Source organism: Semicossyphus pulcher, unplaced genomic scaffold (assembly GCF_022749685.1).
Source record: "Semicossyphus pulcher isolate SPU_LCO1_2020_fin unplaced genomic scaffold, fSemPul1.0.p SCAF_13, whole genome shotgun sequence".
NCBI classification, from domain to species: Eukaryota; Metazoa; Chordata; class Actinopteri; order Labriformes; family Labridae; genus Semicossyphus; species Semicossyphus pulcher.
In genome coordinates, this window is record NW_027211637.1 from 27,793,672 (window position 1) to 27,820,444 (window position 26,773).

The 26,773-nt window shown below is 42.6% G+C and overlaps 1 protein-coding gene across 3 annotated transcripts in view; it reads left to right on the forward strand.

Annotated features, from left to right (window-relative positions):
* plekhg5b (pleckstrin homology domain containing, family G (with RhoGef domain) member 5b) overlaps window positions 1-26,773 on the forward strand; it is a 79,355-nt gene that overhangs the window by 35,703 nt on the left and 16,879 nt on the right. For 2 of the 3 annotated variants that reach the window (XM_069660580.1, XM_069660581.1), the window contains exons 3-8: window positions 12,978-13,119; window positions 14,766-14,865; window positions 15,072-15,132; window positions 15,477-15,568; window positions 15,659-15,795; window positions 18,274-18,440. In XM_069660580.1, coding sequence (XP_069516681.1) covers window positions 12,978-13,119; window positions 14,766-14,865; window positions 15,072-15,132; window positions 15,477-15,568; window positions 15,659-15,795; window positions 18,274-18,440 — 699 coding nt within the window. Of the gene's footprint in view, window positions 1-11,290; window positions 11,367-12,977; window positions 13,120-14,765; window positions 14,866-15,071; window positions 15,133-15,476; window positions 15,569-15,658; window positions 15,796-18,273; window positions 18,441-26,773 lie in introns of those variants that run through there. The other variant, XM_069660582.1, reaches the window with a different exon arrangement.

A 26,773-nucleotide genomic window follows, 5' to 3' on the forward strand; every position in this document is an offset into this window, starting at 1 on the left:
CATGTGTGTAATCTGGGAAAAACCTCACCTCTTCCTTCATGTGTCACTGCACACAGGAGGATGACATGTTGAACAGTTGCAGTTAGTCTGTCGTCTATCTGAAGTCCACACATAATCAAACAAGCAAATGACTCACTACAGAACTCTGATATGAATCTTTTGAAGGTAATTACATTTCACAATTATGGTTGGACAATTAGAGTTCTGCCCTCCTTCCTGTTGGTTAAAGTACTGTTGCACACAGCGAGTGAGATCTGTGAGAGCTGTGAGAAGATGAGCAGAAACATGAGTAGTCCAATGATTATGCAAAGGCGGACGGTAAAATGATTACTCAAACAGTTCACTGTAAACACTCGTCACAGTTTACAGACCCACTTACCGTCCCATACACTCGCTCTACGTTTTATACACATATAAGGTGGTTTAGGTAAAACTGGCCTTCTGCTATCAGCTAACGATCTGGCTTTGAATTTCCCCTCTTGTGTTAGTGATCTTGCCAGAGGAGTTTTAGCCTGGGGCATTTCACTTTAAAGCTCCTGTGAGGAACTTTAGGTTTGAGTTGATTTTGGCGCCCCCTGTGGACAAAGCTATATCTTTTAAAAGCCGTTAAAAGCCAAAAAACATTAAATTTACTATCATAAGTGATAAAAATCAGGCAGAAATCCTCATATTTGAGAGGCAGTAACAGGAAAAAATTGGCTTTTTGCTTACTATTTAAAGCTCCTGTGAGGAACTTTAAGTTTGTGTTGATTTTGGCGCCCCCTGTGGACAAAGCTATACCTCTTATCTCTATGCTGAAGTGGTGGTTTTAAACAAAAATCTCATCCTACTTTATCATATGTGTCACTCACTTAAAATTTTTGCCCTGGAAAATGTAAACAAAGGCAGCATGCAGTTAATCGCTTCGTCTGACACCTACCCCCCCCCAACAGCAGCTTCAGGCATTACAAATAACTATACAGAAATAATCTTGTCGCTGATGGTCTGGTCTGCTTTTGTAGGTCACTTTCATAACCAGCGGAAAATTCCTCACAGGATCTTTAATTAGCCAACATTTTAGCATGTATGTAGCCTGCACATACGTATTCAGGCTTTTATAGGGTTCTTTTTTAAAATGAATTAGATGGAAAGATTTCAAAGTCGGACTAATCTATGACTGAGCCAACTCATTGAGTTGGCATTAAAGGGCCAGTTCACCGTTTTCAACCTCAGTCCCACTCACTAATATCCTGCACATACCTGCACATCTGTGCAGTTTTTAATTACACCTGTTGTACATATTTTCTATTATATGTATTGCTTTTTATATGTTTATTCTTATTGACTATTTTTTTAATCGTATTCTATTTAAGTCTTTTACTTATTTTATTCTAGTTCTGTGTTAACTGTTCTGCACCAAAATCACCAAAACAAATTCCTTGTATGTGTAAACCTACTTGGATATAAACCCTGATGCTGTTATGGGGAGCTAATGCCATTATGGTAGGAAAAAAAACGCTATTTCCCTCTGTGCCTTTGGATGACGCTATCCACTTCTCCAGTGAGCCCTTGAAAACCTCCGCCAGACCATGTAAAACGCGTCATCTGGCGGAGGCCAGGGAGCTTGCTAAACTACGCTTCCTCAATCTAGGACGCCCGCCTCCGATGTCACGTCTGGTTTACAATCGTCAGGTTTGAAATGTAGACTGCAGACCTGAAGATTTTTTTAGACGATCCACCGGTATATTCTCGTCGTATTTCGGATTCTGTCCCGCTCTGATCCATTGCCTGCAGCGAAACGGTAGTATTTCACTCCAGCGTGGGTGTTGTAGGAATGTAGAATGGGCGAAGCCACGAGCTGTTGGTACAACTTTCTCCACAGCTATGGCGCCAATTTCAAATATTATTACTATTGATTACAGAGAACACCAGCTTTGACTGACAGTGGCTTTTTCCAGGGACGGATTGCTCCTTTAATGGAGTTCGCTATCTGCTGATGACAGACATCATTTCAGCAGACATAATGAACAGCTAGCTGCTAAAAATAGCATTTGCTAACTTTGGAGGGAATATCTGTCCAATTATTATGATATTTCCGTCATATTTTGAGTGGTAAATTTGGGGGGTGTGGCTTAGCAGATGATCAGTAGATTAATTCTGTTACCGCCCTTGTTGCTGTAGTACCCGCTCTCAGTATTAGATTTGTAACTTGCGTTGTAATAAGCAGAAATAATCCTTTGAAGTTGCATGTGGTTAAATGTCAGCTTTGCCTTGTGGGGATCATTATGTGCACCTGCTGTCATTGTTTTATATCCACTTGCACTTATTTGATCTGAATGACATCATCCCTGTTAAACAGCCCTGCGTGTCCGACATTTGATGTCTATTAGTGAATGAATTTACCACCGCGGCTCCTTTGATGAACATGCTTAACATGTGTTTGGGTAACGCACACACACACACGCACACACACACTCTCCTGGGGGGATGAAACACAAGTGCCTCTGTTTGAGTAACTCCATGTGTGTGTTGGGCTTCAGGACTGCACCATAGTGAGGCAGAGTAGGTTAATGTGGAACAGGTAGGCAGTCTTGTTGCATAACGGGTGCAGTAAAAAGCAAGAACCTGGCTCTCCTTCTTCGCCTCCTCGCCCGGCCAGAGGACAGATGGCGGCAGAAGAAAGCGTTGAGCGGCAGCGGCCCTCTCCCGTGCCACTCCTCAACAGATGCGTCGTGTATTTATTGAAAAATAAATCAGAGTGGACCGGGCCTGCCCGGGCTCCCCTCTTTGATCTCCTGCAGCCTCTCTGCGCTGCTTTCAATCCCACCTACTGGGCCACAGCTAATGGCTACTCGGTGTAATGTTTAGGAAAGCAGGCCCGCTCCAGCGTACACAGGGAGGCCGTACGGGGTCGTGTGCGCCGCTCCCGAGAGAACAATGAAAATTGGCTCTGAGTAAAAGGTAGCAAAAAACATGGACATGTAGCAGAGTTCGACCTGGCTCGGTCTGTCAGCACAGCTTGATGAAAAGCATGCTCGCTCTGCAGGCTTTCAACTTTCTCTTCACCAATCAATCACGCTTAATGCAGCAGCAGATACTGTATTATAAGATGCAGCTGAGAACTAAACAGAGACTTAACAGTGAGGTGAGTTACTGCCCGAGTCTGAGAGGTTGTTTTAGAACAGGAGGAAGAAATGTCAATGCTGGAAAGTTTGAGTATTTTTATGTAACACTGATATCATCTACTTTTAACTTAAAGGCTGTTAAACTGTTAAATGTTTAATATTAATAGCGTTAAATAACCTCCAACATATCAACATTAATAACAAAGTAATTGGTTTGTTCACAGATCTATTACTCTTGCTTTTTAGCTGTACGTTTTTTAAGATGTAGGTATGAAAACAGCACACATTTGTAGTTTTTTCTGACATTCATAGACAAACTACGACATTAAACCTTAATTAAAGTATTTATAATGTTCAGCCCTTTAATGATGGTGAGTTAAAAATGTAATTAATTTGTGAAAACAACAGAAGTGATCCTGAAAATTAATAATAATGGATAGATAGGGAGTGACTCAGTGATTTTTGATTTTGTCACTTTTACTGAAGATCAGTTACATCAAGGATATACTTTTTTACAAGCTAAACTAATGCGTGAAGATATATCTGCAGTGCTGAATAGATGAATTAATTGCAAACTATTTTAAAGATCGAATCTCAAAGATTTGTATGTAAATAAATGTCTGTTAAGTCTCTATCTATCTCCGAATGAGGTAACACAATGGTGATTGAACTTATGACCCACTGATGAAAGCCTTTGCATTCGCAGTATTACAGACTGGGTGTCACAAGCGGCGCCCAGTTAGTGACGCGTTTTCCATCAGCCAGCAGTGGTTGGTCTGCCAGAGAGGGTAGGCGGAGCTAAGCGGCTGCTTTTTCCGCTCTCTGCAAGTGTTGCGAGTAAACAGTAATCTACTATGGCTGAACAGACAAAGAAAAGATGGATGACTACAGATACAACTTCAACAATAAGCGAAAATCCAAAGAAAAAGAAACAAACTCGACGCTCAGATGAAGCAAACAGTCTGAAAAGGAAAGCGACCGTCAGCGAGGAAAATCAAGAGTTACAACTGGAGCCAACAGTGGACGTCACACATGCAACCCTGTCCGGATATCTGAGAAGTGTGCGCCCGCAATTACCGTTTATCGCCATAGGTGCCGCCAAAGAGAGCGTTTCACTTTAATAAACAATTGATTGGTTTGAGGATTTCTTTAAAGAAAAAGAGGCAAAAATTCTCAAGTTTCAGCTTCTTCATTTTTAATTTTTATCTTTGTGGACAAAACAATACAACTGAGGACGTCATCTTGGGCTTTTGGTCATAGTTATCAACATAGTAAAACTTACATTCTTATTGACTAAACATCTAACTGATTGATCGTGTTAATAATCAACATGTTCATGGAGTAAGAAAATAATGGTTATTTGCACCTTTACAGCGATGAAAGCAAACTAAGCTGTGGAAATCTTCAGCCTTATTTGCATGACTCATGGTACAGAACACCTGTGTTTGTGCAGACTTGGAACTGTTGATACACGCACAGGTCAAAGGTCAGCTCACGAGTGTATTTGACTGTGAAAACGAGACAGTGGTTGTGTGCCTTTCAGGCGCAGACTATGAACCACTGATGATGTGTCCTCGTGTCTGACTTGGGGTCGTCTTTGATTAGTTTGATGCTGCAGACCGAGTGAGTTGCTCTGACCAAAGTCTGTCTGGATGTTTGACTGACTTCACAGCAGACGCTCTATTTGAACAAGACCGTGCATGACTCTGCTGCTGTCTGCTGCTAACCAATCATTTGCGAGCGTAGGTGTGATTATCGGGATGCACTTGAGTTTTTTCTGTGTTTTTGTGCAAGATAGACTTCTGACTGCAAACAGAGTGATATGTTGGAGTTAGAGCTACCGTTAGCCGCCTCCTGCAGCTCCTGATGAGGAGCGGCGCTAATGCTAACATAACTTACTGCCGAGGAGAAGCTCTACTGTTGCCAAATGATGACTTTCATGTTAGGACAGGACCTTCGAGCAGCCTTTCAGTGGGAGTGGAGTGATGGTAAGCATTACTGTTGGCCCGTGTAATTAAACACAGTGTAGCTGGATGTCAGCCGCAGTCTCAACACAGACTGGAGTGCAATAAGGCTTCTCTTTTCAGACACAAGTTTGGCCTGTTAGAGCTCCATGTAACCAACCTGCTTCCTCCATTGTCCCCGACATGAAGCTGTTGTGCTTCGTGTTGATTCAGGTTGGCTTTTATTCCATGTTCTCTATAGTGTGTGTGTGTTTTTATGTGTGGAGGTTGATGATGCGGCTGCTCGGGACAATGACAGGGAGTGCAGTTTGCTTTGTGGGTGTGGGCACCGCTGTGACAAACAGCTGTGTGTGTGTTATTGAATAATACATGTGTGGGAACTTCACAATATGTCAATAAAGATAAGAGTATTTCTGTTTTTCTCTTACATGCAGTTATGTTTTTATTGTTCATTAACCCTGTCCTGCAGAACCCACACCTCCACACAGCTTTATTAATATTTCCTCTTTTGGCCTGCTCTGTTAATATTATTATTTTACTATACCATACGTACAACAGGGCAGTCAGTCTCTAATGTTGACATTAATTTGTCCACCTTTACGCTTGGTTTCCAACAGCCAAAACATTAGACATAGCTGTGGGTAAAACACTCCAGTGTATAAGACGCACTTTTACTACTTTTTCCATCTAAAGAGTGGCCTGCATCCTTTATGCAGGTGCGACCAATATACCTGAATAAAATGAGAGAGCTATTTAACCTATAATCTAGCTAAAGCTTCATCACGGACATGCGGCGTCATGATCACCAGTGCAGCCTCCACTAACAATCGATGTTACCGTAGGCTGAGCTCAACTACCGCACCGGTAGCTAGCAGGACTGTAAACTCAACACGGCAAAAACAGTTGGTAGGCTGTAATTTTTGTGTTTTGAAAGTGTTTTAAATGAAAATAAATTGAAATAGTGTTGAAATAACACGTTGTTATGAATTCCAGTGCGACTTATATTCCAGATTTTACGGTAATACTTTATAAAACGTGTAACCTCTCCTCCTTTCTTCAACAATCAGTGTAGAAAATATCACTTCCTATATTTTAAGCATGCAGTGAACATTGCTTCCACTAATACAAATGACAAGTGTCACCAAACGGATAATATCTTATTGTATATTAATGTATTATGTATTCTGTGTCAGCTGGTTTCTGCACGGGGTCCAGCCTTGTTCAAGACCGTCTCGTCCACTGTGTGCTGCTCTTTCACAGAGGTCGGCTACTCAAGCAGACATAAATAATCCAAAATAACCTCTTAGACATCATCCTCACAGTTTTTTTCTCTTCTTAAAGTCTAAAACTTTGTGTGAAAACACGACGGTCTCCCATGCATTAGAAGAGAGAGCTTAAAGGGACAAAACAAGAGCAGAGAAACGTCATTATCACCAGCCCTGAGTGCACTGCCTGTTTTTGTAGTCCAGTAAAACAAACAGAGTGGTGCCTCTTGCCTACAGAAAGGATCTAGCCCTCATGTCAACATCAGGAGAGTCATATATGAATATTTGAAGCTTATCAACTCAACTGTTGTTCATCAGGATCTTTGGAGCAGCTCCTAAATCGAATCTCTACATCTTTGACTTTTAGTGATGTGTAACTATTAGTCGCTGACAGATGTTAAACCTGATTAGATGTCATGATAGAGGTTTGATGCTTTCAAACTGTATCAACAAACACAGGAAGGCTCTTTATGTCTCTGACGATACACCCTGACACTTAGCTGTGAGAGAAACTATAGCCTACAGCTCACATAGTCTTCACTCCTGCTCTGACCTGATGCAAACACACACACACACACACACACACACACACACACATGTGCGCACTGTGATGCATGCTGTTGCATAAGCGCTAGGTGTGCTCTGGCAGGACAAGCTGTTACCCGGGGGAGGGCTGAGGGGGGGGTAATAAACAGACGGGAGGTTTTGCCAGTAAAGTTTTGGCTTTACAAACCATGAATGTTGTCAGCGTATTCTTGTCAGTGCACAGATAATCACTGTGCTCCTCTCTCTGCTCTTTAAAGCAGCTCTGTGATGGATGGGCCTTGTTTGAGTCGAGTCAGATCTGTAATCTGGGTTTTGAATTTATCGGCGACCTTTCCCTCAATGCGTCATAAAACTCCAAACGCCGACAAAGACTGATTACCCACCGGTTTTCCAGCATGCGAGGATGTGGCAACCCATACGAACTTATCTTAGATCGTCCTCAGGAGCCAGACTTGTGATGGTGGCGAGGACGCTTCTGCCAAATGTAACTGCAGGCCTGTTCGTCTGAGGCCACAAGCTGCATCCTTAATTCTACATCATGTTTAAGACATTCGACCTTAACGTCATTATAACCGTTCCAAGCTTTAATGTCTTTAGCATCAGCTGTGATCTTGGAAGCCGTGTGTTTGTACCAAAGAAGATCAAGCTCTTATCTTGTGTCAGAGGCTGTGCTAAGTGTTGCAGAGTGCCTTCAGATGTAGCGTGCCAGTGTTTGGAGGATTAAGCGCTGAGGTCGTAATCCTGATTCACCTCAGAGGACTGCAGTCATCTTCTTCCAAACAAGAGCGCCTTTATTACAGCTGTGAGACGACTGCGCTGCTCATCGATGACACAGCGTGGAGCGGGCATGCCTGTGTTTGTTACTCCATGCATGTGCGAGTGCGAGTGCTGGCGTGTTTGCAGGATGTGTGGAAACAAGGGTGCATAAGCAGGTGCCACGTGGACTTGGACGTGCTAAGCACCGCTGGTGTGTGTTCTCAGCTGTCAGGAGGGTGTGTGTGTGTGTGTGTGTGTTTGTGTGTTTCATCTATAGGCACTCATGCTACCCCCTGACCCCCCCTACTAATCCGGCAAGATCTGAGAGCAGGCATGCGGGGGGGGGAACACACGCGACACACGCTCACATGACACATGTTGTCTCGCACACATTCATACGCTCGCAGCACAAACACGCATGGCCTCCTGTCAGCTGTCCGGCACGGTCGCTCACATTCTCTCCCACCCTCCTCCGTGTTGTGTTAGGGAAAACTGATCCAGATCCCGGATAAAGAAAGTCAGGTTGTCCTCTTATCCGAGTATCAATCATCCCTCTCATTGATAAGAATGTCAAGTATTGCAGAAATCCCTGTTGCACATATCCGCAGCTTAAACTCTGAGCTGCGTATCTTCAGGTATTTGTCTTGAATGTGAGATTAAAGGCTTTTAGACGTTTTTCCTTGTGTTGCTTTTTGGTGCGTTCTCTTTTCTCCTTCCCATGATGCACTCGTTTGTCTTGGCCGAAGCGTCAGATATTTCCAGCTGCTTTAGCTGCAGCAGGAATGTGAACGCCCCAACGTCATCGCGAGGAAGGGCTACCTATCTGAGCTATTGTCTAAATATGGCTTCTGATTCGCTCGACTCTCTTTGGCTCCGCGGCCCGTCTGCACACCTCCTGGAGAACATAGCACCTCTGTGCGATGGGCCATCTGACTCTGCTACACGAACATGTGAGCGCATGGGTCGACGGTGACTTCAGAGAAGCGAGAGTCGGTGATGTAATTGTGACATGTTTGCTTCTGCCACGAAGCTGTCGCTGTCAGTGACGCATCACTCCTCTGAACCTGCAACACTTCAAACGTCATCAACATTATTGTGAAATATCTTCGTTTCATACTGTTCTCATGATCCTCCTCCGTCCTACTCACCGCACACAGCACAGGACTGAACAGGACCTCGGCCTGTTAAAAAATGAACACACCACTTTCATGAATTCTTCGGACTTGACTTGAAATTTCTTGACTTTTTTCTTTCTTACATCATCATGATGTCAGATCTTTAATTTCTCTGATCATTTATGAGCAAGTATGTGCAACGTAAATGTTGTCGTCACTGCTGATTAATCAATGGTAGCATGCTATGACACTGTGAACCCCGATCTGTGACATGGTGGACCTGGTAATCTTTACACTTTTAAATATCAGCATGTTAGTCTGGGCACTGTGAGCATGTTAGCTTTACATGCTAACATTGCTGGCTGCAGTCTACAGTTGTTTAGCGGCTAGCATGGCTGCAGACTGCTTACAGGCTGTGCTCAGGCTACAAAACTAACATAACATTTTTAGTTGTAAGCAATGAGTTGTCTTTTTACCCAACCAGTCGAAACATTAGCATCCTTTGTGATGTTTGTGTCTCACTGATGAATGTCTAAAGCTTCCCCAGCTGGTCTAGTGTCTTTTTATGGATAACCTTTTCGTGTTTTATTGTCTTATTTATTTTCTCAACTTTTTTGCTACTTTGAGTCTTAACATTTTAATCCTACCTCCAGTGTTTCCTCACTATCAATTCATGATAGCGTTTCCTCAGTTTCTGTTTTTACTGAGCTCTCTGTTGACATCATGTTTTTATTGAGCCTTCTGCACGACATGGGGAGTGGGGATGCGGATTGTTTTTAAGATAAGATAAGAGAACTTTATTGATCCTGAAGGTAATCAAAGTGCCAGATAACTCCAAAAAGCTTTCCTTTCAATGTAAAGCACTTTGTGCTACATTTTGAATGTATAAAAAGTACTATAAAATAAAGCCTTATTGATTGATAGTCACTTACAGTTCGTAGTTATCGACCAGTGCAGAACAAAATGCCACTATGGGCAGCATATGATGTAGCGGTAAGCTGCTAGGCGTTCCAAGTGCAATTCATGTGTCTTCTAGTGTCACATAATACAGATGTTTTACATGACTCGATTAAGCAGCCAACACTTAGCATTTGTACTTGACTTGAGCTACCATGCAGTTTGTTTGATACTGATGTGTTAGTTAGCAGATTCAGAACGTTGAACATCAGTGGCAGCCATCTTTGTTAAGCTGCTTTCCCACTGGTCAAAAAGCCCGCCAACACCCGCTAACATCTGGCTTTTTTACTAAATGGGAAAGGCCACAATCGGCATTCAGACCCGGGCCTCGGCTCCGATCGGCATTGATGGGAACACAACACCCGTGTGACACGCTAATCTCCGCCCCCTTTCCAGCAGCTCCGGCGCAACTCCTTGTCATCTCAGCTACATATCCGCCCATCTCCATCCGAGCAGCGCTCGAACATCTTTCCAAATTTGTCGCTGTTGAGTTTGACACACAGACTGAATGAGTAAAACATACAATAAAGACCTACGCACCGTAACATCTTCACTGTTTACTAACATTGTGCGTTTGTGACGTCAGACGGTGACGCAGCAAAAAAGAGACCGTCAGGAGTATACTTCACTGGCAATGGGAACAGAGACAATTGGCATCAATTAGCAGGTCTTCCTGGGTCTGAAAAACCGGTATTTGTTAGAGATATGCCTCAATGGCGCTCAGCAAGTGTATAAAACCCGCCCCTATAAGATAAATGGGATGGAAATCTGTTTGATGACATGAAGGCCGGACACACATGCCAGAGCACACAACCAACCACACTGTCGGGGTCGGTGTGCTTGTTATTCTTGTTTGTCACAGTTGTTTGAAGCGGTGTCACCATGTCCCAAGACCTCGGCGCTGACTTTAGTTGGTACAATGTTATCATAACTGAAAGAAATGAGCCACAGCTATCAAAGTCAGCAGTTGTTCGTTCTGCAGGAGAGCATGTCATGCCCTCGGCAGTTAACAGGGCCATTCTCTGAGCCTCGCTGACTCCTGCCTCTCCGTCTCTTTCTATTTAAAACCTCCCTCTGGTCGGGGGCTCTGCCTGGGTACAGTGATCCTGGGTGTATGAGCGGAAGGGAGGAGCCGGTGCTGGTGGTGGCAGAGGACAGAGAAGAAAGGCAGAGAGAGGGAAAAAGAGGAGAAGACCCTGCTTGCCGAGCTCAGAGCGGGGCTGTTTAATCTCTGCAGGACCGTCAGATGGCTTTGACAGAGCGCAGGCACCAATTAGGCAGCAAGATTAGGGGGGCTTTGTACTTCTGAAAAGCTTCTGGATGGACCTTTTTTTCTCCTTCCTGTCTTGGGTTTATATCTCTACTGGGACTCCTCACCCTTCCTTAACCCTATCCCTCCCTCCCTCCCTCCTCCTGTCCTCTTCCAGCCCTTCGACCTGCTCTTTAAAATCTGTGATTATACCTGGCTAGACATTGAGAGGAGTGGATTAATAAGGCAGATCGTCAGCGTGGCTCGAAGGGGCACATTGCGGAGTTAATAGCAGGCCAACGAGGGGGCGCGTCGGATGTTTATTGGGGTCCTGGGTGCCTGCTGGCATGGAAACAGAGCCGAGTTGCAGGAGTGGCGGCGACTCCTGCTCCAGTCTGCAGAATATGACGGTAGAGTACCAGAGAGAGAGTAATCTGTGTTGAAATCTGAGTAACTTCATTGCACTTAAACTCTTATTTTTAGCTTGCACATGTGACCGTGCATTCGCGTATGTTGCACCAAATTAGTCAGGCTGTATAACAGTTTGTTTTAAGGGGATGGCGTCTCTTCTTGCATTGTTGTTGTGTTTACATGAAGGCTGCATTCCCTTGCTTGCGCTCGAACCCCCGTTGTGCACACACGCACAGACACACTGCTCCTCCTGAACACATGGAAACAATGACAGGAAGTACATTAGCGGGACCTCCATTGTATCTCCCCATACATCCTCGCTTCCTGAGCCGACAGAGGGCGGGGTGAGGAGCAGTAGTAGAGCGCCCTGGTGCCACCCGGCCCCATGGTGAGGTGAGGGAGAGAGCAGCAGGGTGGGCGAGGCGAGGGGGGGGGTCCTGATCTGTCTGGGCCGTAATCCTGCAGCCTTCTGCCGCCTGTCGCCTCGGCTGCAGAGCTCTGCGGTCTGGAAGTCAAACCAGTCGCTGACCTGTGGTCGATTTCATAGCCTCATTTCCTCTGGTAGGAATTTGGATTATGTAAGGGTAGGCTGGCCCGGGATCAGCACACAAGGTGAAAAACTAACTTTAAGTCAATTAGTTGTCATCCCACAGAGGGGGACAGATGGCGGAGCGGTGGGAGTCACCAAACCTCAGGAATGCCCGTGGCAGACTTTGTGGTCATTTAATTGTGGCAGAAACAATAGTGAGGCAGGCGGCTGTTTATTCTGAATGTGTGGGACTGTTTTCACTGTGAGCAGGCTTTAAAAGTATTTCTGTATATTATTGTGTGGAGTTGTTTGCATACTGATACCAGCCTGGGAAATGCCTCCAGTGCGGCCTAAAATGCAGTATTGGTAACTACGCCGGTCAGTGCACTGATCTGAAGTTATCTATTATCCCCCCTAACAGTCGAGTGGTTTCTTTCAAACCTGCAGCCTTTGCAGGAATGATTTATCTTTGGGCTGCTTATAAAAGTGCGACGGTAACAGAGAGTTTAACGTTAGGAAAGTCTATAAAATGTCAGCATGTGTTGTCCCATCACATATTTCTAGTCTGTATTTTTAAAAACCCAAATTCAAGATAATCAAAATTGGTTTAAACATTTAAAAAAGTAGTTTCACGTGTAAAATGTTTGGTGGACAAAGGTCAAAGGAGAGAGTACGAGCAGGAATGCGGCTAATGTTAGCGTAGCTTGTTTCCACAGTAGGTGCACAGCTTGTTTTTAGGTTAGGAGTCTTTCAGTGTTCTGAGCAGGGTCATGCAATAATGATACGGATTTATTGCACATGCATACTGGGCAGCAGTTCAGCCTAGAGTTATTAAAATGTAATAATAACATGTATATATTTTTATGAGACTGCTATAGGAGGCGTACTTGCTGTTAGCCAACACTCAAATCTATGTATCTGCATCTGTATCGGATTGGGAGAAACATCTCCTGCCTCGTGTGCTCTGCAGTTATGTGACCTGACTTTCTCTTCTCCTCTTCCCCTCTTCCCCTCTCTCTCTCTCTCTCTCTCTCTCTCTCTCTCTCTCTCTCTCTCTGTGTCTCCCTGTTTCTGCTCTTAGGTTTGCCACCACCCAGACTGCCAGGACCTGAATAGCAAAAGCCCCCTTCACCTGTGTGAGTCATGTGACTCACGCTGCCATTCAGAGAACACAGACAACATGCACTTTGACCGGCACCCCCGATTTGACTTACAACCTCAAGGTATTTGATCGTCCTCGTGATGTCATGCACATTACCTCATCGCAGGATTTCACTGTGTAAATATCAGGGACACTGGAGGGACTCGCTTTAGTCTAAATAAGGCAAAAAATGTAAACAAACATTTTTCCCTTCTCATATTTTTCATGTGAAGTTTATAGAAAAAATCAACAATTCTGACAAACTGTAACTTTTGGTTCGTCCAAGTAACTCATTCCAGTTGGTTTATCTTCATCATTCATTTGACACAACTTTACGTTCATGTTTCAGCAGATATACAAGCTAAAGTAGTTCTTTGGAGCATTTCACTTTTAAGGAGAAAGACACGAGTTTAAGTTTCAGAGTTGTTACTAAATCGACTTGTAACATTTTTGCAGCTTTATTTTTCTCGCTTTTGGATCTAGCAAGGTAGGAAAGAAGCTTTGCATGCAGATGACGCATTCTCAATCTGGCCAACAAAGTTCTGATTTGTCGATTTATCAAGTGGGAGAAACTTTCCTTCGTGGAAATGCAGTGAAAATGCAGTAAAAATCATGAATGTGCACAGTGATTCAGAGGTCTGGAATCAATCCCGGTTGGTGCTAATCCCTGAGATTTCTGCCTTCACCCCGAATCAATGGAGGGAAAGTGAATTCCTTTAGTGGTGCTCAGAGCCTCAGAAGAAGTCTGGATGATCCACAGACCTCGCTGTGAACCGTTTTTATTGGAACGGCTTTCTACTCTGTCCATAATAAAACTCTCCAGAGCAGGTTCTCTTAGTCTGACACTTCCGGCCCGAGGCTTCAACTTTAACCCTTTACTTTAAGCCTGTATATTTTCCACATTATACAAATTGGCATCATTATAAGCGTGCCGAATTAGCTGTTAGCTGTTCATTTTTGCTGTGTACTCACTAATGTTAAGACAACTTTTACTGGATTATTTCTGCCCTAAAGTAAACTTTGAAATGTGATGATTTAAAGGCAATTCTGGTGTTATAGGGAGCATCTTTTCCCTATCCAAGCAGATTTAAGGAGTTAAACGTGATGATAAACCTCTGATCAAAGATGATACTTTTACTTTTCTTATGTTTTATTCAAGTGCTAATAGAAGATCTAATTTTCGCTCTCTTTGGAGGCACCTATGACGATAAACGGCAACTGTGGGCGTACACTTCCCAGATATCCAGACAGTGTTGCATGTGTGACGTCCACGGTTGGCTCCGGTTGTAACTCTTGATTTACGCGTCACTAACTGGGCATTTTTTTCCTTGAAAGTCGCACCACACACCCAGTCCATAATACTGTAGATGCAAAGGCTTTCATCAGTGGGATATAGGCTCAATCACCATTGTGTTACCTCATTCAGTGATAGTGACTGTGAGGGAAATTCTCCTCTTGAAGATAATTTGTTGATTTAACAGACATTTATTTAAATCTTTAATTTGAACGTCACACTGAAAAATTAAAATTCCTGTCATTGTAATTTGGTGGAGGCAAGAATCTCAAAGCTTGGACCGAACAAACTGTCTGCATGACTGAATAAGACGAGAGGCAGCAGAGAAAATCAGTTTCTTTTTAATTGAACCGATTGTTTAAATCTTGAAAATCAAGGTTGCTTTAGCTGTGATCAAACAGACGGAGTAACTGCTGTGTTTTCTTGACCTTTAGCCTCCATCCTGGCTCGGAACGTGTCCACGCGCTCCTGTCCCCCGCGCACCAGCCCCCCCTCCGACCTGGAGGAAGAGGATGAGGGGAGCAACGACCGCGGGTGGGTAACCCCTCTGTGATATCATCGCTTGTGTTCTGTTTGTCAGCAGAGCTCTCGTCCTTTCACACTTAGGATGAGTTAAAGCCATGAAATGTGTCTTCAGACAGATTCTGATCACATAAAGTGTTTTAAACAGGCTGTTTTTCATAAGTTTGCTTTTTCTGAGGTATAAAAGTCATGCTAATGTGTGTATAAATGCTTCTCAGGGAGCGTAAACCAGGGGGGATGAAGCTGGTGAAGAAGAAGCCACGGAGACGACACACTGATGTAAGTAATCATACAGACACGTAGGCTGCGTTGTGCAACATGGAAAAAGTCCCCCCAGTGACACAACAGTTTCACATCTGTTCCTGGAGTCTGCAGCTTCTTCACCTTTATGTGTAGAAGCATGTTTTTTGTGTCTGACAGCAGCAGACAGTTGTGTAACACCAGAGCAGCACCATTGTTCTCTGCAACAAAGGCCTGACAGAATGGTATCTCCCAGGCTGCTCTCCGTCTGGCAGCGTAGTCAGAAGGAGCCCCCCTGTGGACCTGCAGAGAGCTCGCATACAGCTCGAGCAGAGCTGCAGCCCCACCTGTGTAAACTAACAGCGTGTCTGTTCCCCCTGCAGGACCCCAGCAAGGAGTGCTTCAGCCTCAAGTTTGATCTCAACGTGGACATAAACACAGAAATCGTACCTGCAATGAAAAAGAAAACCCTGAGGTAAGAGGGGAGGAGGAGAGGCGGCGTGAAAACGCACTGCAGAAGTTTGATTTGAACCGTCAGTAACCATCAATTCATGTTTGTTTCCAGAGAGGTTCTGGGCCCAGTGTTCGAGAGGAACGGCATCGAGCTGTCCCGGGTCGACTTGTTCCTGGATCAGTCCAACACGCCGCTGTCCCTTAACTTCGAGGCCTACCGGTTTGGAGGACACTACCTCAAAGTCAAAGGTAAGAATGCCACATGAGACTTGTTGTTACTTATATTTTAATCCATTCCCCGTTTTGAGGCACAAAACAAAACAAGGGAGGACGGGACTGGAATATTCTTACAAACAGGTGCTAGGCAGATTTAAAGTCTTTGCCTTTATTTGATAGGACCGTGGATAGAGTCGGATATATGGGAGAGAGAGTGGGATGACATGCAGCAAAGAGCTCTGTACATGGGACGCACAATTTAACCGCTGAGCCAAACTGCCGCCACAAATATGTATTTATTTCTGACCTTTAGTAGGTCAGGTCCCGTGTTTCAAGCAGCTGAAAATGCAGATTAAGAAGACACGTTTCTACCGTTTCTTTACAGACATAAATTTGGGAGTTTTAAACCTGTTTTTATACATAGTCGTCTTCTTGCGGAATTTTTTTGGAATTTGTCCTCTGTTGAACCAATATGTCCGCTGCAGCAAGAACACTTGCTTGTTTTGCACTCAATTACTTTGCACACGTACAGTGTACAAAATGTATAAAAACAGCCCAGCATCAGCCCGTGTTTATCCAAATTGATCTGCACTTTATGCAAATCAGAAAAATGTGGCAATGTTTGCATCCTTAGAGACCCCCTCCAGTGAAAATCAAGCCTTTAACCTTATAAACATCTCCATGTTGTGTTCTTCATGAGCTACAAGACATATCAGGGACAACATCAGCAGTCATCTCCATGGCTGGGCCTGTCTGCTTTTAAACTGCAGTGTACCAAGGACAGGCTGAACAACACGTTTTCAGATTGGCAGGTTTGAGACGTCACAAACCTAAGGAGCCAATCCTGTTAATGGACGGGCTGATGCTATGCATATCATTATGTGTAACCTATAGAAACAATTTATTATTTCAAGCAGAGCTGCTGCTGGAGCTGGCCTTCAAGTTATTTTTTCTTTAAATACAATCAAATATATTATCATACAGTTGTTGCACATATGTGTAAGGACTGTGGGCAAACTTTACACCATAAACTTGTAGAATAAATTACATAAGCAGCGATAGCGATCACGCTGTTCATAGACAGTCAGAAGCCTTACAGTCTGGTTACTCTGCAGACACGGTGTATTTTAGACGTCACGCTATTCTTATCTGTGTACCCTTAAACAATGACTGAGCAGGACAGATGGCGTGGTCCAGTTTCCTCTCACAGCCGTGTCTCAGGCCAGGAGGGAAAAGGAGTGTCCTCAAGTCAGAACCTCTCCTGAAAATGTCAATGTGCAAGAAGAAGTTTCCCTCTCTCTCCCATGATGCCTCAGTGGAAACTGGGAATGGTGCCCCCTCTCTGCGATCACTGCAGTAACGTCTCTGGATCAAAGGCCCATTAAAGCCGTCCATAAAAGAGATCCTGTGCCATGACTAACTGCTATTCTTTTGAAATTGTCACCCTCCACACTGGCACCTCCCGACCGCAGTCTGGAGTTACATTCAGACCGCAGCACCGAGGTCGAGGGCGGACAGTCTGCAGCTGTTTGGTCACGTGGCTGGAGGGTTAAGAGCTTTTCACGATGTATTGTTCTGCTCTGTTTTGTTTTTATAATAACTTTACAACACTTTTTTCCCGCTTTTCTTCCTAAACAAATATTAAAGCAGCAGCGATCAGTGTTTTTCTTTGTTTACAAGAGATTACATGGCTTCTTGTATGAGACAGAGATCACTCAATGTTTTGATTCAGTCTCAATGCCCTCATTTTTTGTTACAGCTGCTAAAAAAAAAATTAAAATGACTGTACAACCTGCAGTTTTGCATCTTTTAGCTATATATTTGGAATATTCCATTTTATATTATTATAGATTTATTCTGACACTCTCATAGCTGTGTTTCTCTCCGCCGCAGCAAAAAAAGCCCTTACAATAGGACTGTATGCTACTTTAAAAGCAGCAAAGTTAAGCTGGCTGATTAAAAAAGTGGAGAATTTAGCAGCTGAAGAGGCAGATTTTTTCCTCAGTTGTTAATGGAGACCAAAACGGAGCTAATACGACACTTGAATTTGCCAGGTGGCCAGAAACAAAGCTCAGAAGGAATGCTTATGTTGCTTTTTATCTGCTTGATGAGTAAAAATATGGCAGCTTACCGAAAGCTAGTTTGCCACAGCAACTTAAAGGTGTCAGAAGTGTACTCACAACTTGTTTCCCTTTGCCTTTAAATGTCCAGAGAAAAATCTTCAGGTTTAACTAAGGTCTAAGTTTGTCCTTACTTTGTATTGTATTATCCCTCCTGTAATGTTAGTAGGAGCTTGTTAAACAGTCAGCCCAATACCTTGGGTGTGGTGTCAGTTCAAGATGACTCGAGCTGAAAAGAAAGAAAAGTGAGCTTGAAACGAAAAAACATCTAGACACAAAATCTTCGTATTGAAAACATGCATAAAAATCTTTGAGGACTGTGCAGGTTTTCAGACTTTAGGGCTTCTCTTTTCCCAGACTGCTCAACCTCTTGTTTTTTCCCTCCATGCAGCACGGGTAGGTGATGAGCTGAAGGTGGAGCAGGGTGTGAAGGACATGCGGTCGCTCAGTCTGCCCAACATGAAGCCCTGTGCGGGTCAGAGCCCCTACATCCTCACCCCCGGCACCGAGAAGGTGGAGCACGCATCTCTGGGACGCAAAGAAGCCATCGATCTGCTGGTGAGTTCTTTCACACTAAAAATACTCGCGTGACTTTCCAGCTCATTTAAAAAAACACCGTCTCTCAGACTCATCAAACCAAAACACACCACCCCTTTAAACCACACGCAGACACACCCAGTGACTCGCACTGCTCTGCCACACCCTTTTCTCTTTTCCATAACCTCACCTCCCCTCCATTTGTCCCATGATGCCTTGTGCAAGTGTAGCATCCCACGATATAATCCCATCATGATCTCATTGTTTTGCATCACCTTTATCTGCTCAGCACCACCCTGGGAATGTATTTATGGATTTCCTATTCACTCTCCAGCCAGCAGTGTGTGTATGTGTGTGTATGTGTGTGTACTTTGTGCACGGCAGCCCGCTCCGTCCTGCCGACTGATCCCTTGAATCTCATTTAATGATGAGTTCACTCAGGAACACTCTGTGCCACTTCAGCACTTCCTGCAGCCACAGGAAGTGTTTTTATATTCCTGTTGACAGATGCCGAGAGCCCGAACGAGGCCTGCAGGATCCTGATCCGCTCGGCTGCCAAACGCGGGGCATGGAAATAGGGCAGACAGTCATCAGGTTCATGTTGTGGCATAGGAGGACGCTGTGACATGGGTCTGGATCTCTTGCTCTTAAAAACAACAAGTTAGCTAAAAGACACAATAAGAAACTCTTGAGCCCAAGAGCTACAACTAACTATTATGTTGCCACACAACATTTTAATGATTTTTTAAACAACAGGCCTTTAACTTTAGACAAAAGTAGGCTTCTCTTTTCTAGCTCATGATCACTGAATTGTCCAGGAAATGACACGTGTTGCTAGCATATGTCATCAGCCATAGCTAGCTATTTTATGAGTCGGCTAAAACAACGACTCTGGCTGATGTTGATGTAAAAGAGGTCTTAATTAAGCAACAAAGGGCGACTTTACATGCATGATATTGTGGTACATAGCTACATGTACGAGGCGAACAGGTGACAGAAACATTACTGTTCATTTATTTCCATCTGTCTTAGCGTAGCAGAGCTAGTTAGTCATTTAAAAATCAGTAATTGAAGTCTCTTCATAACTCCTCTGTCTCTGAGAAAGTGGTGGCCTCGCTGTAATTTTGCTTCAGCACATAAATATTAATATAAATAGTTGGAATAGTAGCTGGTGGGAATTGCAGGGTAACTCACAATACGCGATACGTTGCCCACGATAACGATAATATCACGATACAGCGATTCTGCAACAATTGATAAATTATGTCGGACAATTAATTTCCGTTCACGTTACCCTCATTCATGTCATGAGCGCCACCACAAGGAGTCGTGAAGTAGTGAGGCTGTGAGTCAAAATCGCAGGAAAATCTGTTCAGGGGGGCGAATATTTGTGAATGAAAATATCAATATCGATAATTGTATTGCACGAGTCAGGACGATGATATATTGCCATATCCATATTTTGTCCCAGCCCTAGCCACCGATGTGTTTCATTGTCAGATGTTTAACAGTTTCTCAGTCTTGACTCATAGTAATGACACATGACACAGACATGACACAGAAGCAAGCGTGGGTGGATTGACCTGCAAAGTATGAACAGTACGAACATATTTTAATGAAAGAGAGGTCAGTGGATAGTGTCCTGAAGCTCTGTGAATGGGATGTGTGATTTAAGCCGAGCTAAATCAGCGCCCCTTGTTTATTGTTTTTCATCGTAGTGTAAAAAGATTGGAGAAAAAAAGAATGTGGATTTACGACGTTAGATCAGATCCTGCGCTCCTGAACACTTCTCTCAGTGCTGCATTATTTGTGTCTCTGTTCTCTGCGAGAATCGTCTCTTTAGTTTCAAGGAATTCACATTATCAGCATGTTATATTCAATCTGTGCACAGTGTGCTTTCTAATGTGAATTAGTACCAATTGGTTTTTTATATAGATTTTGGTATTCATTCTAAAAGACTTCGTATGACAAGTGTCCTGTACGTGATTTGTTAATTTACAGAGGATGGTAAAGAAATGTCTCATTTCCAAAACATCGTGTGCAGATATAACCTATTATTTTTTACCTCATATTCTCTCTCTTACATAATAATACATCAGCTGTTTTTAACAATACAAACTATCTGTGTTGGTCATCCTGATCCTTGTATTACTTAGTATCAGATTAAACCCACATTTTGTTGTTTCACCCACCCTTACACATCCTTTACCTTCCTACTACCTTTAGCCTCTTCATCTCTTTGTGATACTCGTTTTCGTTTTGACACTGTTTGTATTTTTATTTTTGGGGCTCCGTTTTTTGCATCAGGTTTTGTGCAGTTAGCTCATGAGTTAGCCCACAGTGTGAGCCGGAAACAAGTCGCTCGTTGTTAAACCACCTTGAGGCAGGTTTAGACCCTCTTGCAGGTGAGTTTGATTGTGTGTACGTGCACACACTGTAAACGGACTAATGTTGATGTCACTGTAGCTTTGGGCAGGGAAACAGGTAGAGGCCGGGTTCAATCATTTCACTGCCGTCTGTGGCACCACGTCATTAATGTTAGTCACCAGGGGAGAGACGTAAACAGTGCAGGTTTCTGAGGAAAGCATGGTTTTAGTCATACAGTATCTGACCTACTGCTGCTGATTCTTCTTTTGTTTCTGACATCAAATAACCAACACTGTAATTCCTCTTTGCCAGAGAATTTCAATGTAGCCGCAGTGCAGGTGATGACTTGTTTTATTGGCTGTGAATGTGGAAAGAGTGAGATCAGTGACAGAGTAAATGTAGTGCAGGCCTCAGGGGGGCAGTGATGCTGCATCTGTTGGCTAAATACATGCAGCTTCTGACTGTTGTTGCTCGTGTTGCACTTTGAAGTACAGTTACAATAGACATTTCTATAGAGCTAAACAATAAATCGATTAATCTCTCCCCTCCCAACTCAGAAAAAGAAGGTGTTTTTCTTACTGTTACTTGGATGTTTGAGCTTCACAAAGTTTTTTTTTTTTTACCTTCAGTCTAGTTTAACACCTGTACATACATACAAGAGGACTTTGTGATACGATATTAGAGCCAGTCATTCGCCTGTATGCAGCTTACACAAGCGCGATGAGGAAACTCTAAAGAGCACTTACACTTTAAATCAATAAATCCTTTGTTATCTATGTAGCACAAAAACAGCACTAAAGTTATCTAATGATGCTTTACAAGAATGTGAAGGGAAGTAGATGACATCGTTTATCCAGCTGTTCAACTTCTGCATTTTTCATATTAATTTAAATGTTTTTTTAAATACGGAAGAAGAAAAAGATGCCATTTAAAACATTTTAAACTGGGTATTTGATTTGTGTGTGTGTGTGTGTGTAATACGACACAGTAAATGATAAAAATAAAACACAAATTTAAACATAAAAGAAACTAGAACATGTTTGGATAGCATATATAAGCAAACACTCACAGGCTCCAGCTTCTCAAATGTCAATATTTGCTGGTTTTCTTGGTCGTTTATGATAGTGGATATATACTGTATATACAGTATATATATATATAATTGATATACTGTATATAACGTTTATATAGTTGGAGAATGTTTTAATAAACCACCAATATATCTGACTTCTTGACCGGTTGTCAGACAAAATAAGTGTTACGAATACGTCAACCTTTGCTCCTGGAAATTGTGATTTACGTTTGATTCAAGACTTAAGATATTTATTGTCTCTCCGGTTATACAAGTACAGCTGTGTGAAATTCTTTAGCCGAGGGGCTCCATTTAAAAAGGGGTATGTATTAAATATAAAGGACATAAAATTAAATAAATATATATATAACAAAATACAGAAGCAGTACTAAAAATAGTCACTTTATTCTGATGTTTTGGACCAAATAAGTCGATTAATAAAGAAAAATGTCCTGCTGTAGTCAGTAATGTATGAGCAGGTCTTGTCTCACCTATTTGATTTCTCTCTGCTGTTTCGTCTCTTTGCTTTTTTTCTCTCTGTCAACAGACAGACGCATCCCTAGCAACGGTCTGTTATTCATAGCAACGGCCTGTTATCGAGAAATAGCTGACATAGGAATGCTGTGATTAACCAGATCAGAATCAAGCATTTAACACAGCCGTGTAATAAAACAGAAACAATCTTGACATGCGGATCTACAGGTCTTTTTGAAACCATTTAGTAAGAATGAGTAATAAATTATTTAAGTCCTGGACTCCTCTCAGAGCCGTACAACTGAAGCTCATTGAAGTCTGTTGATACTTTTGTCTCTAACAGAGTCAACAGCCGAGCCTGTGATCCGTTTGGGTGCCAGCCCGTGTTTTATGAAAGCTTGTTATGAGGACAAAAGCTCCACTTGGACGTGCGAGCGCTGAGTGCAGCCTTTGAGTTTCTATGGCAGCAGCTTTGGCACTCACATTAAAACGCATGTGTGCCTGCTTTTTATTGCATTGAGGGTTTTCTGCTCAAAGAAAGTCAGATATTTGCCCAGTGACTGGATTCGTGGCCTGGCATCGCAGCAGCTTGTGCCAGGCTGCAGAGGAAACGCAGCCAAGTCCTGTCCTCTCTGTGCGGAGTATTTCAACTTTATGACTGCATGCATGTTACATTTTACAGCCTCTGGCAGCGCGGTGATACGCTGCAGAGAGCTTTGATGATCCAGATTGATTATCCTACAACAGGGAGCCTCGGCCGCAGATCTGACTGGTCCAAGACGCATTCCGACCTCGCTGATAGTTCCCATAAAGCACCGCCACCCGTCTGTGCTCCGTGCTTATTACACAATCCTTTTACACCCTTACAATATCAGCCGTGTATCGGCTGCGTTTTACAAGAAGTGAATCAAATCCACACACGGCCAGTAAACCTGTTCAATTCAGCCAATCGCAGTCAAACAACTTGTTTGAACCGAAACTGAAGCCTGAAGGTTGGGTTCCCCCGTCCGTACACACGCTGCCACTATGTGTGACTCATTTTACCTATTTGCTGTGTGGAAGTCATTCATCCCCAGAGTCATGCCTCAGGATGTTTTTGCTCCATATGCAGCACAACGTGACGTCAGATGTGAGCAAAAACAAAACTTTAGACATCTAGCATGTATAAAATACTGACACTGCTTTTATGGTATCACAGCAGCTATCTGGGGGTCACACACACACACACACACACACACACACACACACACTCGCCTGTCTTCCTTTTTCTCGAGAACAGAAACGAAAAGTTTTACAGTCGTCATAAAGTTAACCTGTCGCCGGGACCTTATGACTCTCAGGAAGCTCATTTGACAGTTGAATCTTTTTATGTAACACAATCATGAGTGTGCTCACCACCTGGAAGTGGTGGGCCAACTCTGCCGCCATGACATACTTTCACTCTCACTGTAAAGTGGGTTTATAGTGCCATTATTTGATCTAGACGTTGTAAATATCGAATTGACCTGGGCGACATTACAGTTTGCGGTTAGATGGTTTTGCTTTAACAGGAAGTTGACGTCCAGTAATGTGTCCTCCATATGTATGTCAGTGCTCAGGCCTCCCATGATGTACTTCTCCATCATATCAGGACAAGCTCATGGACTCAGTCCTCCATATTTGTGTGGTACAGACTGCAGATTAAAACCTGTAACTACCAAAGATCCGCCATTTTTCATTCCTATCACACTATCCTATTTTGTTTAGCAAAAAATATATCTTTTTTATTAAAAAGAGGGATTTAACTGAAAAAATAATCTTAGATTCCTCAAAGAAACTAATCAAAATTTAACTTGATACCACTGTAAAAACGTAGGTATCGTCTCCATATACTAATGTAAAACACGTTGTACTAAAATGTTGTGCTTTTGTTGCTTCAACCTTTTCTTCAAGGTTCATATCAGAGCTGAAGTAAGATAAGATCTTTATTAATCCCGTACAGTACAGTACAAAAATACAAAAACCAACTCAAATATAAGTGAAAATATAAAGTGTATGGGTTATACATTTTAGCTTACAAATGAATTAATCAGGAACCCAAATGATGAGCTTTTAATCTCACTCATTTGATAGTAAACTGCAAATCTTTGGGTCTTTAATTGTTGTAAAATAAGGATTTCTGGCACAACGTGACCGATGTCCAAAGTGCGCAGAGGTCAAATCTTGGTTTCCATCTTTTGGCTGAAAAAAACAAGACCAGCCTTAAGGTCTGACCCCTGTGATGGGTACTTGCCACTACATCTGACCTTTAATTGACCTAAGAATAATCATCAGATGTAACTTTTTGTTTTTTTCACTAGTGTCAGTGTCAACAGCACACCGTCAATAACAAAGACAAAAAGTCCAAAATACAAAAAAGAAAGCTGAATTCGAACAGACAGTCACATCGTTGCTAACTCACATGTTGAAAGTAATATTGCTCATGTCTATATTTCAATGACAGAACCAGCCTGTCCTATTACAGTGGACTTTTGACAGACATGTACCTACCTAAATATACAGGTGTGGGTGTATAGCAGGGGATCGTGGCGGAAATACACATAAATAAACAAAATCTACAAACAACAATAAATAAACCAGAGCAAAGTAAATGTCTAATTCAACTCTGAATGAGGCAGTTCCTCCTGATGTAAACATATTGTTACCTGTGCTTCACAAACAAATCTTGAATTGCTTTTTATATACAGACAACATTTAAAAGATGAGATGTTTGGCTTCATTTGTTAAGTAAAAAACAGACGTATCGTATACGTTTAATTTCAGTTTGGTTACTTTAGTGTCACATTGACATAATGTCAATGGTTGTACAAAGCAAGATATTACGTTGGTGATTTTTCACTATTTTAAAGCAGTTTATACATCAAAGCATGCGTTTCTTAACACAAAAAACAGTCGGCACATGAATCAATAATAAGAAGAGGAATCGTTCACATTTCCAAGAACAAGCAGAGGCTCCCACCTCCTCCTTCTTTGCCTCGGGGAAGGAAGAGTTTGTTGTGTAATAGACAGAAGAGGAAGGTAGTATTGTTTTATCATAGACGAGAAGTCATTGCTGGGGAAATACCCCGGCTGATAAAAGTCCCAAAAATGATGAGACAGAGAGAGAAACAGCATGTCAGCTAATCAGAGTAAGGAGCGGCGAGTGTCCCCGCTTTCATACTGAAACCAAAGCAGAGCGCCGTGTGCATATAATATATTGTATTCATATTTAAATGTACGATATGACTGTATTCATGTGTGAATCTAGGGCATACAATGCACTCAGTGTGGAAGACAATAGCAGAATCAACTGTCATCATTTATTTCCTCTTTCTCCGACTGGGTCACACCATTTTTACATCCTGCTAAGCAACTGTGGATGCTGGTGTGTGTGTCTCTCAGTCAGGCCTCCTCTCTCACTGTCCACACTCTCTGATGGCTCACAATGGGGGACAATCATCCAACAACACAGAGCCACTCTGAATAACAAAGGTTGAATCAGCGGCTTTTAATCTGAACACAGTCAGTACAGTCTGTTAATAGAGTGAGAAGTATCTGTGATCGACCGGTTTAAGCTGTTTAAATCAAAGCCCTGTGAAGTGAAGTACAGTTATTAGATTTAATGTGGAGTTTGTAAAGAATAATACAATCTTTAAAGGCAGTTACACCATGAGGAAGTGTCACACAGAAGATTTGTAGCATGATACATTTTTAGACTTTATCGCTTCAGTCATTTCTAAACAAATCTCCTGAATCAGCGCCATTTTTAATTTGAATTGAACTTAAACTGAATTTGTAACTACTTAAATATTCTTGTTTTTAATTGATCAATAGAAGAAATCATCGACGGCTTAAACAATAATTACATGACCATATATTTCTTAGTCCCACATAAATGTGAGCCACATTTTCTCTTAGCATTCGCTGTTTATTAAACATTAATGAGTCATTTTAGAGCCGTTTAAGTCTCTAATTGCTGAATCCAGTTTGTCCGCTCTGTGTGTTTATACTTGTGATGACTCATGTGTTTATTAGTACATTCTCTAATTGACCTAATTATATCAGGTATTAGGAGGAAACTTGTATTTAGTCCACCATATGGTGTGGGAGGAGCTACATGCTGAGTGTATGTGGAAGACAGAGAGCTTCCCCTGATGCCTAAAGGTGTGGACAACACACACGCCTCTCTGATTGTTGTCTGTGTGTGTGATCGTTGGCCTGCAGTTCAGAGTACCTGCAGGATCAGACTCACACACGCTCAGAGCGAAGTAGCTGTGATGCTCCTCTCTGCTCTGCACTTGTGATTTCCTGGAGATGGATTCTTCCTGACGTTTTGGAGCTACCTCTGCGTTCACTCTGACTTTGTTTTTTAGTTTTTTTTGTATCTGGGGATTTTTTTTGTTGTTTCTGTTGAAATGGTTCG